The 17166-nt window shown below is 29.8% G+C and overlaps 1 protein-coding gene across 45 annotated transcripts; it reads left to right on the top strand.

Annotated features, from left to right (window-relative positions):
• The first annotated feature begins 6568 nt into the window (after window positions 1–6568).
• On the top strand, window positions 6569–12366 carry LOC123894414. Of its 45 annotated transcripts, none has more exons than XR_006803792.1 (12): window positions 6569–6778; window positions 6865–6922; window positions 7601–7649; window positions 7787–7834; window positions 8017–8090; window positions 8535–8683; window positions 9373–9484; window positions 9993–10033; window positions 10190–10297; window positions 10381–10440; window positions 10986–11135; window positions 12136–12366. XR_006803792.1 is itself a non-coding variant. In XM_045944415.1 (8 exons), exons 2-6 carry the CDS (start codon window positions 7366–7368, stop codon window positions 8552–8554), a joined length of 345 nt encoding a protein of 114 aa, XP_045800371.1. In that variant the 5' UTR covers window positions 6575–6922; window position 7365; the 3' UTR covers window positions 8555–8683; window positions 10986–11135; window positions 12136–12366. The 45 variants fall into 45 exon arrangements, 3 of the variants coding, with proteins under 3 accessions (XP_045800371.1, XP_045800372.1, XP_045800373.1); XR_006803789.1 differs by having other exon boundaries at window positions 6575–6778; window positions 7365–7649; XR_006803793.1 differs by adding an exon at window positions 7365–7504 and having other exon boundaries at window positions 6575–6922; window positions 7787–7881.
• Window positions 12367–17166: the final 4800 nt, after the last annotated feature.

Raw genomic sequence — 17166 nt, 5'->3', positions numbered from 1 at the left:
AAATAGGATCAAATGAGACCTAAATGTATAATGTTTAATAAAATAAATAAGAAGACTCTCTCTATATATATAGCCCTTAAAATGGTTCTCACTTATGGACGGCTTTGATCATGCATGCCACCATATTAATTATACAAGTTTTGAAGAAGTGATGAACACATTCTAATCTAAGTGATGAACCGTTTAAACAAGGTCAAAGTAGGGGTCCACTTCCAAATTATGAATCTATTTTTCCATTTTCTATTGGCTGGATTTGTGCAATTTGCTAGCTAGATCAAGATAATGTAGGAGCTGTTTGATTCATCCTATATTTAGCACTTTAGAATTAGTGAGTACATTTTTTTATAAGAAACAGACCAATAGGAAAAGGACAAAGTAACATTAAATCGGGTAGTGTGGGGTTCTTGCACCCGACCACCAACCACAGTGCCTACTTAATAGGCTTAGCTGTAGAATTTTATGCAGGCTATGGACCATCATCACTCACACGTAGTAGTAGTAGTTACATTAATTCCACCAAATTGCAAACCTAAAATATTTAGTACATGAGTAAAATAAAAAATTTAGTACATATTTTTGGTACAAAAAAATATTTAGTATATTTAGTACATTAATTCCACCCTAAATTATTTAGTGCATAATATACTATACACCCCTTAACTTAACTGTATATATCTACATTAGTATTTACGGTCACAATTATAGTTGTTTTTTTTAACAGCAAAAATATATGTATTAATATTAATATAAGAGAAAAAATGTACAAGAGGTACTCTACCCATACTAGTAGAAGTACATACATGTAGTACTCCAACATCCAACCAAACCAAAATCTATCGGAACAAAGATATTTCCAATTTTCACTCTAATGTTCTTTTCCCCGATCGTAAGCTAGTGAATTATACAATCAAAAGATTTGATACACCATTCATAAAATAAACATGACGAGGAAACTTTTTTAGCCATTATTATCATTTTGATCCAAGAGACAATTTGTATTCGATCAAAAATCTCCTCTGGTCCAATGACTAAACCCCTAAAAATCCTTTCGTTTTGCGCCTTCCAGAGCACCCAACTAACTGCATGTCAAACCATTAACACCCCCTTTGAAGCATATTCTTCCTAAGGCGAGTAGACACAAGAAAACTCCAAAATAAAGTGTCAATTGAATCCGAAAATACCGCTGTCAAACTACACCACCAATGAATCTTGGACCAACCCACCTATGTAAAACTATGTAATAGGATTTAACTTATATAAACCAACTATGTTAAACTTTCTTCAATTATATAAAAAAATTATGCAATATAGAAATTTGTCGATATATTTTAAAAACTTATCTATAAAAGTATTTTAACGTGACTTAACGGAGAGCTTATTTTGCTTCAATATTGGATTAAGAGTAAAACTACTCGTAGACATTATATTTTCACTCAAAATTTTAAAGCAACAAATTTAAGATTTTTTACTTATATGTTATTTAATTTCAACTCTTTCAATTAATGTAAGACTTTAACTCACACTTAATATATCACGTAGATTTTCATAACACATTTTCCGCATTGACATCATATATATATACTATATTTTGAAAGAATTACACCCCATATTATTTGTCTTTGGTTATTCAGTTTTCATTTTTTTGGTCTATAAGGAATTCAAAAATGAATGTTTTTTTTTAAAAAAATTAAAAAGGGTCTATAATATAGTTTGGTTACGGTAGGGCGAAAAAAGTAATATTTTGGTTCGGTCCAAATGGTTTCATTATTTGTCATATCATATGAATCGTGTCAAAATTTCCATGAATTGTACTAGCAGGTCCATTCAAAAAATTCAACTGGTACGAATCAGGAGTTTGTGTCAGGCCCCTCATCCTTTTTTTAATAATTCGGTTTTTTAAATGATATTCATTAATATTTCACCTTAATCACTTGATTTTGCTTTAAAAAAAATAGTGTTTATGGCGTTTTTTTTTTAAGTAACTTAATTGCTAGAAGTAAATAAGTGAGTTGTTCAAAATTTCACCTTTAATGCACTTTACTACGCCGGTATAATTTACTTCTCAATATAGTATAGGTTTTATAATAATTAGTATAATTCAAGCATGTATCTTAAGATATGAAAGTATAATTTATTCTATTTCTTTTATAACACATGTGAAAATAATTGGATATCATAATTTATGTAATTCTAAATAATGAAGTTATTATCTTTAGACTTTACTTCCTCCCTAATTTAACATCAAGAACACAACCTCAAGGAAAAGTTAAAGCAAACAATTGACAATAGACCCGTTTCTACCGGGCATGTTGAGTTTTATGAAGCTTATTAGAATCATAATTCATATACAAAATGCACATTGGGGGTTGCAAAAATTGAGATCCCTTCCATGTGATCAATCCTTCAATTTTTTTACCACCTTTTGCTATAAACTTTAAACACAATATTAACTGAAAAACAGGATTAAACCTTGGGTCTTGGGCCATGTGGCTCTTTTCCATGTGCGATAAATGACTTTACTTCTAAGGGTAGTGCAATTTGTTCAATCCATTGGCCTTCATTTAGGGAATCAATTTAGAGATCCTATGTTATTGCCTTTAGGTACATTTCAAGTTCAAGAAAAGCCACATATAGTCTTTTGTTCATATCTCTTTATTGCCTCTTGTCTTTCATATTGTCACACACAAGTAAAAGTATGTAGACCTATAATAATATTGTTGCCTCGGTGACCCGCGAATACTTGAGGCTTTGAAGTTTGCTCTTTTTCAGGTTTAAATTCTTTCGGTGTCATTTTTTGTGTTGGGTCGGTGTCTATACACAGCGAATATCTAGTTTTAAATTGGCACCCCTATAAGTGGATGGTGCGATTAGTATCTTTCAGATTAGTCAGTCTTTAAGTCGGATACTGAATCTTAAAAAAAATTATATTGTTGATTAAATTCTTTTCAAGAAAATAATATTGTTAATTGATTATCTATGTGTTATTGTCTGACCAAACAGCTCAATTGTGTTTTGACAAGTTCGACATGGAAGAATGGTTTAATTAACAGATGTAGTGTTCCCCCATTACATACAAGTACTATTATACGGTAGAAGCACGTTAGCAACTAGCTAGGTACACTGCCACTTCTTTGAGAAATATGGTACTATAAGATAGATGCTAATTTTAGTAAGTTATTGTACTTGGTTGATAAACAAAAAATATAGTAATGAACATTACTATATAAATATTGTTGATTAGCCGGCAAATATTTCAATCAAATTTGGATCCTCTAAAATGATGTACTGCTAAGTTGGATTTTAGTTTGCAAGATATATTTAAAATATACGATATAGTCGTGCAAGTCAAAATTCTTAGTTCCGTCTAACTCTAACAAGAGAAAAACCCGAAAGCTTTCTCAAAAAAAAAAGAGAGAGAAAAGCCCGAAAAAGTTGTATCAAGAGGATTGGACTTCAACTAACCGAACATCTAACCTTCTTATCATTTTATTTATTATCTCATCCATTTCAGCCACCAAATTATCTTTATAACTCCCTGTATATCAGAATTTGTTAAGTTTTTAAACATGTCTACTAGAATTAATGACACCATTCTAATTAATGCCCTTTCTGTCTAACATGTTAGTATAGTTGTCCTAGTACTACCAGAAACATAATAATTAAGAAAAAAATATCATTTATAACATAATGCAATATAACAGTATCTAAAACAGCCACTGGTTTGAGACAGTGAACTGTACTTGAGTCATTTTGTTTATACTGTGTAGTATACTTCATTTGATCTACACCTAGTATTAAAGTCTTTTTTCGTAACAAAATGAATAAATAATGAATATATCGACAACTTACATATTTTTTAATCTCTTTTATTAATTCTTTTAATAACAAATTTCAAATAATATGCGTAACTTGTGTGTTGCATTTAATTTTGTTTTTGATCAAGTGTATATTTGCATTTAATTGTACATGTGCTTCCAATGACATGATGCATCTTGTGATGAAAATATAATAACAACTTGTGAATTAGAAAGCTGACGATCTAATAAAATGATACCTCAAAAATACACTGGTCTATATACATAATAGTTTTTTTTAACGGGAAAATATTATTAATAATAACCGGTCTTTGTACAAGATGAACAGGGACCAAGAGAAACAGAACTATAAAATAAAGATGCCGTATATAAGCGGAACACCAATGAAAAAGCTAAAGACACACCACCTAATACACACTCCACAGACACCAGAGAACCATCATACCCAACCCAAAAAGATGCCCTAAGACTCTAACTCTCGATCTCGAAGTAAAAATAGAGATTTTGGGTTTAAATCCGAGATATCACAGATAATTCAACAAAATAAGTTTAATATTTACCAGTTGAGTTGAAATTTACGGACGTGATTTCAGTTTTTTATTATTTAGTAAAAGGCTTAAATATGAAAACGGTCCTTGCAATTATGCATTGTTTTGATTTTAGCCTCTGCAAAATAAAAAGTTTGATTTTAGTTCCGGCAAAATACAAAAACTTTTAAAAAGGTCCTTAAGGTGGATTTGCTTACTGACATGTCAAGTAGTTGATGATTTGGCGGATACTGACTAGAATTTTTGATGACGTGGAATTAACATGTCATTTTCATTATAAAATACAAAAACGAAAAATAACATGTCAGATTTTTAAAAAAAACATATTGAAAAATAGAAATAAAAAGTTAATATGTTAGATTTAAAAAAAAAAATTATCAAATAGAAGAAAGAAAACAAGCAAAGAAGAAAAACACAAAGAAGAAAGAGGCAAAAATTAGGGTTCTTGAATGAAAGCTGCAGATTCCTACATTTTTCACCGTAAATCGTACGAACTCAAGAAGCCATCTCAGCCGTCGATTCCTACACGAAACCGTACGCGAAAAGCAGATTTAATCGCAGTCGTTGATTCCTACATGAAACAATACACAAAATTACGAAAACGATATTGAGGAAGATGGACAAAAACAAACAATAGAAGAACTCATGAAGAAGAACTCGCGATTTGAAGAAGGTGAACAAAAATTCTTTCTAACCCTAACTTTCAATTTCAATTAAATAAAAAAACTTTAGAATAACTCAAGAAGAAGAACTTTGCGTTTTTTCTTTTTTATTTGATATTTTTTTTAAAATCTAATATATTAATTTTTAAAAAAAATCTAATATATTAACTTTATATTTCTATTTTTCAATTTTTTTTTAAAATCTAACATGTTATTTTCCGTTTTTATTTATTTTTTAATGAAAATGACATGTTAATTCCACGTCATCAAAAAATCTAGTCAGCATCTGCCAAATCATCAACTACTTGACATGTCAGCAAGCAAATCCACCTCAAGGACCTTTTTAAAAGTTTTTGTATTTTGCAGAGACTAAAAACAAACTTTTTATTTTGCAGGAGCTAAAATTAAAACAAGGCATAATTATAGGGACCATTTTCATATTTAAGTCTTAGTAAAATGAAATGGATAATGTTTTTTTTACTAATGAAATGGATAATGTTTATACACTACAAAAAATACACTTTTTAGCCACGGTTTGACAGTGGCTAAAAAATTTACAACCGTGGCTAAAAAATTTACCATGTTAATTTTGAGGGTGATCTAAATTTGGTATAGAGGAAAAAGGGTCGCGAGAAGAAGAGTTCACCACTATCTACGCAATTCTCTAGCTTAATTATTTTGCCATGGCAAAACAGTTCTAGGGTAGCAAAGAGAAAACACATTTAGGTACGGTTATATATATCAATTAATTTCTCAATGATAATTATCATATAATCAGTCAAACCTTGTGACCTGTAAAATTTAGCATTGAATGTGATTAATTGGCTAGGGTAAACATCGAGCTACTGTGTCTTTGTAACTATCCTTTGGCATTAAAGTATATTTTTTTTCAAGTTATAAATCATATTTTTGATACTTCTAATTGAGAATTTAATTTTAATTTATAATCTAAACTTGAAAATTTTAATTTAAAAATTAAAGTATTACAAATAGTTTATCATGAAGTTTAAATTAATTAAAAAATAAATATTAGATTTTTTTATGGAAAGAAATGAATTTTTTTTTTTTTGAACAATGGAAAGAAATGAATACTCCCTCTGGTCCTTTTTATAAGGAACACTTTGAAAAAATAACACAGACCAATAAAACACATTTAACATAGTTATTTTCATTTAATACTCTTATAAATTTAAATTTATTCCATGTATACCCTTATTTAATTACTCTTTATTTAACTAACTTATTTATTTTTAAATTCTCTCTCATAATAAATAAGGACATAAGTGAAATTGAACATCATTTTAACTACACAAAAAGACCACAGCTAAATGGAAATTTTTGACACATGTCAATCACACATACAATCTGCACAAATCCTAGGTGGAATTTTTTGAATTAATTTGCTTCTTTTGGCCATGAATTCGAATTTGCTTTCCCTCCAATTCATCACTTCGCTTATTGGGCCATCAGCAACAGTCCAGTCCAACAAGCCCATATAAGCCCGGTCCGGATTGAACAAAATAATTAAAAAAACGCATGCGTTGGAAGACATATCATGTACATCAGTGAGAAGTCGTTTTCGCAAAGCCATTCCGCAGAACTCATCTTCTTCTTTTGGATAGGGATTTTGAAACCATTTTCAAATCCAAAAAGTTTCAGCATCTTATCGATGCAACATCTGCTTCTCCCTCTGTCATCGCGAGAGAAATACCATTTTTATCCCTTCACTCTCTTCAAATCCTCTCTAATTTGAGTAAATTTTCACATGCCTTTAGATAAAGAAAAACCCAATTTTAAAGAATACCCATTTTAATCATTCATTATCTGTTGATTTTGCAGGTTTGGTCAATACATTCAGATTGGATTTCCCTCCAAAGGGATAAGATTGTATCAAGAGGTAAAAAGTAATTTCGAAATTCACTTTCAGATTCTCCCGCCTTGATTTTCAATCGATTTATTCATTTTATTATTGAAATAGGGTTAGATGGTGAGTCTATTTAAGCAGTTATTGAGTTTAGAGTCTCAGCCACACCAAACAAATTCAAAACCTTCTTTCCTCGTCTGTTGTTTTAATTACTTTTTTCAATCACTATTTAATTTTTGAAATTAAAAAAAAAATTGTTTTTAGTTGAAAATGGCTTTTATTTAATTACATATTTATTAGGATTTGTTTCTATGTTTTAGTTAATAATCCCTACCTTTTAGGAGTTGTTAGTGGGATTTAGATGGTTTTCTCCACCACAGTATGATTGATTTGTTTTTGTTAAATTTTAGATTTTGTTTTTTTAGATTTGTATCAATTTTTTTTATGATAATAATCTTATTTGCAAAAACACCAGTATGATAATAACAAGCTCGAAATTTCCTTCCAATTCCATTTGTAAAAACACCAAAACCTATGGTAGGAGGAAGAAGATGACCGAGATTCAAGGATTTGGAGGAAATAAAGCTACTTATGGAAGAACTGAAGAAGATTTTGGTTATTCTCATAAAAGTAACATTGTGATATAAAATATTTTGGTTTTTGTTTGTTCATTTAGATTGACATAAATAGATCTTCTGTGTATGTTTTTAGGTGTTTTTCGAAAAAAAGAACCTATGAGTGGCCATGAAGTTGTTCTCAAGTAAGTTTTAAACTTCCTGCAGCTTTATTTATTTATGTTTTTCATTTTTTGTTTGTTTCACTCCTCTGCTTAATGATTGATTGTTCGCTGCTATTGAAATTTGTTTCAATTGATTGTTCTCTATTTTATTCAAACAGGATGATTCATATGTTGACATCTATATCAGTACAATTGAACTGGACTTTGTAAGCATTCACATCCACCACTTAACCTTTGTAATGCTTGATTTTGGGTATATTCTTTCTTTTTCAAAATACCTAATTTTTAATTTTTTACTTAATTTGATTTCAGTATTTTATTTTTTACTTATTTGTTTTTCTATTTCAGTTTGTATTCTAATTTTCGATTCCACAAACTTGGCTTGCAGGTTTGAACTAAAAGGCAACAAGAATGTATTGGGGGAGTTTCACAGTGGCTTTATGAACAATAGAGAAAGAAATGGTGAGGGATGGTTAATTTGTTTCCTATTTCATTTTGTTTTTCATTTATGTAGGTTTTCTTTCTTATTAGTAGCTTCATTTTGATTTCCATTTTGTCTTATCATCTTATACCTATAATTAAGATGATTATATATCAACCTTCATTTTCTTTCTTATACCTATAATTACATGACATTATTTTTTAACCATAAACACATAAGTTGATAATTTCAAAATTAGCCTTTGTTGATATATAGCACCTTATTGAAAAGGAACTAATATGCATCAGCTCTATTTTGGAGGTTGTGGTTTAATTTCATGCCTTGAGTGATCATAGCATGATTTATTATTGAGAGTACTTTGTCCATTAAAATGATTTGTATATATGGTATGATTTGCACCAGTGTATCTTATAATAAGATTTGAACCATGTCTTACATAAACTTGATTACGATTGCTTTTTCAGGTTCTACTAACCGAACTTAATTCAAGGTTTTTCATTTTACTTGAGAAGAGACTTTTGGTTGTGGAAAAAGGCCTTGCTACACCACTGCTACAAATATTAGCTACAACTGCAGAAGTGAGAGATGATGGAGTTTGAATGGTCACATTTAGGTAAGTTGAACTTTTTTTGGCTTTGTCAGTTTATGTTAACCTCAAACAGTCACAAAGATGAACATTTGAATTCACATGGTTCAAGAAAACTCATTGATTGAAATGCTATATTGTTTTTGATATGTTGAATTAGAATTTTTATAATCTGGTTTTCTTGCTTTTTATAATATATTTGTTCTGTTATGCTCCTTTCACTTGAAAAAATGTCTTAACTTATGAATGAGACTGATTTTCTTAAGGTTTTAGTAATTTCTAAGTTCCCCCCTGTTTTGATTTATTTTATGAAGGCTAACATAAAGGTTAACCAAAAACCCTTCTCTACAACATTTGCACTTCCTTCCTTCCGTGCCTTTGTTTTTTCAGAGTTTTTGATTTCTCATTTTATCATGGCTAATGTTTTTTTTAATTTCATCTCTGATGTGTGAGGTTCAAAACTTTCAGTTGATCTTCTATTGCAGCAGCCGATTGAAACAATGGTTTCATTTGATTTGTCTTTTTTGTTTTCAATTTTCTCTTAAATAGTAGTAGTATGAAGTGTTTGATGGTTTATTGATTGAATTGATTTGTATATCATTATCAGCATGACATGTTTGGTAACTCATTATAAAGGTTTATTGACCCCTTTAATCTTTTTTTGAGGCATTAATCAATTCAATCTTATAACTTACAAATTCATTTATCTCTTGAAGTATTCCTGTTGAGTTTATATTCAAGCCCTAAAGAATGAAGTATCATGGAATTTTAGTCACACAATTTTTACAAGCACTGTAATAAGTATCATGAGAACAAAATAGTGTCATGGTATGTCATGGTTTTCTATTGTACTTTCAAGTTCAGCTTGCAGTTAAGTTTTCTCAATTTTTAGTTCTATTATAGTTTATTTAACTTTATGTCTTTTGGGGGTGTTTGTTTCAAGGTTAGAAATAATATTCCTGGGAATATATGGGTTGGAATAAATATACCCATGTTTGTTACAAGGTTGACATGAAATTATTCCTGGATATGAAGTTTCCTTGGAATAAAATAACTTCCAATAACTTCTCTTATTCCCATGATTTTATTCCCAAGGAAATGGGTGGGAAAGAAAAGTTCCCATGAAAATGGTAATACATTTTAAATAACTTCCAATAACTTCTCTTTTACCCACTTTTATCAATAATTCCTAGGAATGTAGTTAATATGAACCAAACATGTTTTTTCTAAAATACTTGGGAATAAAGTTCCCATTATTATTTCCTGGGAATATGATTCCTGGGAGTAAAATTAACAACCTTGAAACAAACGCCCCCTTTGTTTTCTTGGTTTGCAGGCTTTTCCTATCTCCAAATCAAATAATTACAATAGTTTTGGGTAAGTTTATTTGAAGGTTGATTTCAATAAATAAATATAAGTGTTAGTGTCCATTACTATAACTTATTGATTTCAAAGTTCATGATTGTAAGTATTACTCATAATGAAATAATAAGGAGGTAAAACCTTAATTTACGGAAATATTTTAATGTGTAGCCAAAAATCAATAAGAAACCTAGCAGCATCAGTAGTGGGTAGTTTGATCATTGATATTAGTAGCATAGGAATGCATGGCCTGGAGAAGAAGCATGATGACTGGCCTATGTACGTTTCCCGTGTTTGTAGTTTTGACCGTGGTTTTTTTTATTTACTGGAGTACAGCTAATTTATATTATTTTGATTTATAGGCCCCTATTTCAGTAGGGCAGACTTCGCTTCTTTCTATTAGCTGAGAATCCATCAAATTTGTGAGTTTCGTTCTACAAATGCAAGTTTTTTTTTTTGTGGTTCTAATTTTAATATAGAAAATTATCAGATGAAATTATCTTTAGTTTTAAGTGTAGCTTTTGTGTATTCAGTCTGATGTTAGCGAGGAAGAATATATATTGGAAAGTTAGTGCAAGGATGAGGAAATAAACAAATGAAAAAGTAAGTGGAAGTGAGGATGAGAACAAAGTAATTGAAAGGATTAGTTTTCTTTGGATGTAGCTAAGTCGCTTCCAATTTTGAAACTAGAGGAATTCACTATATCATAAATTAAACTTGCACATTTAATAAAATCTGTTTATGATCCATTAAGTTTAGGCATATACATGATACTTCATACTTGATTTGGTGTTGTGGCTACTCGACATAAGTGTGCTCTCTTCTTTAATGTGTCCTTTGTTATAAGAATCAGGTGTATTTATTCCATACTTTTAAATTATAACCTGCATTGGCTTAGAATGACACAAGTCATTAGATTGCTCTAATTTATTCTATTTTGTGAGATTTTGACTCTGATTCATGGCAGATAACCTGACACAAGTTAACTATGAAATACTGTCAGACAAAAAAATTCCACATCTTTTGGCAATGTTCAGCTGGTTTACAAGGCTTTTTCTTCGTCAAGACTCTCAAAATCAAATCTCTTCCCCCATCAACACTTTTCCATGCTTTATTGGTAAGAATATTTGAAATTCAAATTTTACCCCCTTTGCTTTTCAATATCGATAATTGATTTGGTTAGGTCATACTTTATCCTCTTTAATTTCTATTTATTACTTCTAAGGTCTTTTAATTTAAGTATATTAAAAAAAGGTTTTCTAAGTATAGAACATATGCAAGCCTCTTAAAGCTAATGGTTTAAGTCTTGGCTCAATCTATTTGTTTCTTAAAGCTAATTAGTGAATCAATGAGACTTGAAATGATTCTATCTGTTTCTTATAGCTACTTTCTGCACATTTTTTGTTTGTCAATCTCATATGAAAATCATAGCTACTTTCAATTTGTCAATCAGACTTGGCAGTGTTCAGATCAGATTTGGGTTAGTGTTGGAATAATTTATATGTGATGTGTGTTCAATCATACTTGGTAGTCCATCTAAGGTTTAGATTTTTGTAATTATTTTACTTAGAAATACCAAGGGGCTTATAGCTCCATGGTGCTTCTAATCATATGACTTTTTGTGATGTCAATTATCAGTGCATGCATGCTAGCAGCTAGCTTAGCATCCATATATCTTCACTATCCTGCATCTAACAACACATATCGTTTGCTAAGAAATATTTGATAGATAAACTCTTGCTGAATCTAGGATTGTTACATTAAAAACCATGCATCATGCATATGCCCTTCAACATGACCCAATGAGTTCAAGGCTTGCAATAATGGATTAAGCTTATTTTCACTATATTTGCTTTGATTATGTTACATTTTCTGCACATGAACTATCGTTTCTATTGTCATTATATAAGACTTTGAATTAGTTAAGAAAATTTTGTTTCAAGTTTGGGAGCTTTTACACAAAAACTGGTGCATGTATTTTGGACGGAACATGCTCCTTTTGTTACTTAACTCTCATACCATATATTTGACCTACTATTGGATGAAACATGTTGCATTTTGTTACTTTACTTTCTCAACTTTCATACCATATATTTGACACACTTCTTTTATTGCAGGTGCACCTATATAGTAGGTATGCTTTTTGAGAAGATAGAATAAGACACTGATGCACATGATAAGAACGTTGAGGGATAAGGAGAAGAAAAAGGAATAGAATGGTAAAACTGATGCAAAGTATAGGGAGGATCGTGTAATGTACATATATGCTATCATACATTTAAAACCACACATTCAATTTGTTGACTCTATATTTGAAGAGATTATTATGCAATGGCTTAAATTTTGAATTTGGAGTTAGACAAAAGTTATGTATTTTAGGGCTTTACGAAAATTATGATTTAAATTTTTTTCTTATTATGTTTTCTATCCTTGGGCAAGTGAATTATGTAACCTTAGTTGTAGTAATGACTTCATTCTATTTCTTAACAAGTACATTGAAGAATATACGAAGAAGTACATTTCCATTTCTATTATCTAAGAAGTAATGCTTAATTTCTGCACAAAATATTAGAGAATTACTACCTCTCATACCACATTCTCACCAAAAGAACAGGATAATATGTGAGAAAAACATAGAAGTACTGCCGTTTTTCTTTTCTTTTTTGTAGTGTAGTGTAGGATTACAAGTATATTATCTTTTAATGGATACATATATAACTTATAAGCCTATAAACATAAAAATACCAAGAAAATGAGGTAAGTGAAGCATAGTTTTGTCTTAATTTTTAATTGTTTTTTTTCTTTATGAAATTAATGGATTAGTTATATATCCAGTTATATGTAAAAGTTAGCATATTTCTATTTTGGAAAAATTTCTTTGGTATAGTGTAAACATTCACTTTGAAAAAGAACAAAGAGTAGTAGGCAATAGGCAGTATCCTTGATTTGAAATGAAGAAAACAAAACGAAAGATCATTGATAGTTAAAAATTTTGTCACTCTTTATTGTTCAATTCTTACAACACGCTACCTTTTGGCACTCCTCGTGAAATGTCAATATTATAGAAGGATTGAATTTTAAGTTATCCCATTCTATGAAAACAATTTTATATAGAATAAATTGTAGGTTTTAAAAGTGAAAATTTGTTGACACAAAACACGGGGAGTGTCCCGTATGAATGCTGAATTAAAGGAATTTCAAGTTATCTCAATCTATGGAAACAATTTTGTATATAAGAAATTTTAGGTTTTAAAAGTGAAAGTTTATTGAGACAAAACACGGGGAGTGTCCCATATGGATGCTGAAGGGAATGAATTTCAAGTTATCTCAATCTATGAAAACGATTTTGTATAGAATAAATTGTAGGTTTTAAAAGTGAAAGTTTATTGACACAAAACATGGGGAGTGTCCCATATAGATGCTGAAGGGAATGAATTTCAAGTTATTTCAATCTATGGAAACAATTTTGTATAGAAAAAATTGTAGGTTTTAAAAGTGAAAATTTATTGACACAAAACACGGGGAGTGTCCCATATGGACGCTGAAGGGAAGGAATTTCAAGTTATCTCAATCTATGGAAACAACTTTGTATAGAAGAAATTGTAGGTTTTAAAAATGAAAATTTATTGACACGAAACACGAGGAGTATCCCATATGGATGCTGAAGGGAATAAATTTCAAGTTATCCCAATCTATGGAAACAATTTTGTATAGAAGAAATTGTAGGTTTTAAAAGTAAAAGTTTATTGACACAAAACACGTGGAGTGTCCCATATGGATGCTGAAGAAATGAATTTCAAGTTATCTCAATCTATGGAAACAATTTTGTATAGAATAAATTGTAGGTTTTAAAAGTGAAAGTTTATTGACACAAAATACAGGGAGTGTCCCATATGGACGCTGAAGGGAAGGAATTTCAAGTTATCTCAATCTATGGAAACAACTTTGTATAGAAGAAATTGTAGGTTTTAAAAGTGAAAGTTGTTTGTTTGTTGGTTTATGTTCTAAGTATAACAACAATTATATTATTACATGTCTTTATTATATGGTTGTGTCATGTTAACAACCAATTGTCTAAGTGATGTATTTAATCAGATAATACAATCGTCCTCGCCCGTGCGTTGCACGGGTTGCTAACTAGTTTAAAACATTTGTAAATTGGTCAAAGTTTCTTATAAAAAGGACCAAATTTTTTGCCCTAAGTGTTCCTTATAAAAAGGACCAGATGGAGTATTAGATAAACAACACACTCAGTATTCTCATGTATTAAGATATGATTGTTGTAATCATGTATTGCATATCAATAACTAAAAATACCACCACCAACTAAATTTTTAATGAATCATACACAACTGGTTTCCCTCATTTTCATGTATTATATGACTCTTGAAATTATACATATTAATCACCAAGAACACTACTAATCAACTAAGTGCATAGAACCACCGATATTTTAAACAAATCATTCTCCTTAGTTCTTCATGTGTTAAATGACTCTAGTAATCCATTTTATATCATAATATATTATATATGTTAGAAATAGAACTAACTCTTAGTACATTTATGTATTATGTATCTACTATCTATCAAATAACTTATTTGTTTAAATAATCGAGTAATTTTTTTTAACATTTCATTATTTATTTTTGTAGAAATTATAAATTTCAACAGTCGTCACTTTGAACTTAAATGATAAACATTAATTACTTCGTTGATTTTTTATTTATCTTCATATTTTCTTTTGTGTTTGTTTGTTTTTCTTTCATCTTTTTGAACACGTGTAAATAAAAGTCATTTGTGAAAACTCACGGTTATATGTTGCTAGCAAAAATCAAAAATCTCAATATATTTTTTACAAGCACGGGGAGGGAATAAAGACCAAAACCTTGTTAAAAGTTAACAAACCTAACTAGAAAGACCAAACATGTTATAATAACTATCCTTTATTGCCAAAGAAATGTCAAACCAAATTAAATTGTAACATTATGAAGATACCTATACTTGAAAGACTATCACACATCTATTAATTTCCCTATAAACATAGACTATAATGTTCATATCCCTTTAACTATGTGTCCTTCTAATTATTTATATAGATTATACATTATATGTATTACTAAGAAATCACTCATCTAAACCGTACTCAGTACCACAACTGTAGATAACCTTATATTTTTATTCATAAACCATTTCTTAGAAAATCAAAACAACCCGATTTTTTTTTTAGAAATTAACAATATCCATGTAGCTATCTAAATTTGGAAACTAATATATGTGAATCTTTCAAAGAATTTGTATTCACATTGCTTCCTAGGTCTTCGAGTGCTCCTCATGATGTGAGTATTTTTGCGATTTTCAATTTGTGATTTTAGTAGTTAGGTTAACACATGAATTTGTGATTTGTGATTTTCGCAAGTTATACTCTGTTACAAGTTATAATCTTTGATTTTAGTAGTTACCTAGTGATATTTGAACCATTCAATTACTATTTCAATCAAAATGAGTTTTGTGCTGGTCCTCTTCTTCCTAGATCTTCGAATGTGAGTATGAATTTCGATCTAATGAATTTTTGCAATTAATAACACATTTGTGAATTTCGATATGTGATTTTTGCAAGTTACAGTAGTTAGACTTTGATGCACATCTCAATAACTTAACTCAATAATGTTTACAAAACTTATAATGTATTGTTATGAATTATAAGGGTTTGAGTACCCCTTGTACTCTTTTATAATTCAAATTTGCTTATAAAAAAAAATTAACTTAACTCATTATTTCTTTTTCTGAGTAGAAAAAAACTCATTTAAAGTATGAGAAAGTAGACTAAGCGTGTGTTTGGTTCTGCGGCGGAGAGAATTGATTTTGGCAGAATTGATTCTGTAAAATTGATTCTGGCCAAAATTGATTTTAAGCTGAAGTGGTTTATGTTTGGATATATTCATGAAAAAGTGAGTTGAACAAAAAAATTGAGTGTAAAAATCAATTCTAGAATCAGAAGCTACGATTTCTAGCTTCAAGTAGAATCAATTCTGGAGGCAGAATCAATTCTACTTTTGAGAAACCAAACAAGTCAGAATCAATTCTACACGTTCAGAATCAATTCTGGATGCTCCAGAATTGAAACCAAACATACACTAAGATCATAAGATTACAACGAGTTCTATAGTATGGGAATACACAAAGATAAATATAATAGAAACAACACTACGAGGCACTTATATTGAGACATGTTTTTGCTATTACTTAGATCATATCTATTTTTATTTTTTTTACGGAATCTAATTCCATTTCTAGGAATGTAATATTTTGCACATGTGTCACTACATCTAGAAAAATATTTCTCGTTGAAACTTTACACGTAGTAGTAAAAAAAGGTGGAAACCTAGCAGAGCAACTTCATCCCGACCTAATATTTGGCCCACACTTTTAACAACTATTTCCCTGGAAAACAACACAGCCATACGTCATTGCAATTCATAATTGGTTTTGCTAAATATTTAGCTATGTAATACCTCCACCGCAAATATGGCTATGTAGTATCTCCACCGCGTATATGGCTGCATTTTGGGCAGTATAGCAGCTGGACATTCACGTAGATTTACATTCACGTGAATTTCTCTATGGTTGCTAATAGTAATTACCGAGAGAAAGTTCGGAGTGGAAACGGTTGGAGTTTTATGAAAACATAGATATGCAGATTATATTTTTCCTTTTATCATTTTGTCCTTGTTGTATACAAAAAAACAATTGAAAATAAAATGAAAATAACACTAATAAATTTATATTCAAAAAAATGCAACGAAGTGTATATACGAATATAATTACATTTTTTTTAACAGACTAAAACACCTTCAATCATTACTAATGAAAAATGGATGCAATCGATTGAATGCTTTTATTAAGTCTATTTACTCTCACATTTTAATTTTAAATAAGGTTTGTAAACTTTAACTTTAAAAAATATGCACTAATATTGAGTAACTTGATCAACGATCTACTCCATTTTCAAGAAAAATTTATTATAATGAACTACAAGTTCCTGTAATTTTGATACATGTACTTCAGAGGATATATGACTTGTTAGTTATTATTCCTTAAAAAAACGTAGGGTATGAGAAGTCAGTGTTTCCTTCTATTTCTATATGCCC

The sequence above is a fragment of the Trifolium pratense genome, linkage group LG7 (assembly GCF_020283565.1).
Source record: "Trifolium pratense cultivar HEN17-A07 linkage group LG7, ARS_RC_1.1, whole genome shotgun sequence".
Taxonomy (NCBI): domain Eukaryota; kingdom Viridiplantae; phylum Streptophyta; class Magnoliopsida; order Fabales; family Fabaceae; genus Trifolium; species Trifolium pratense.
This window is presented reverse-complemented; position numbering and strand designations above follow the sequence as displayed.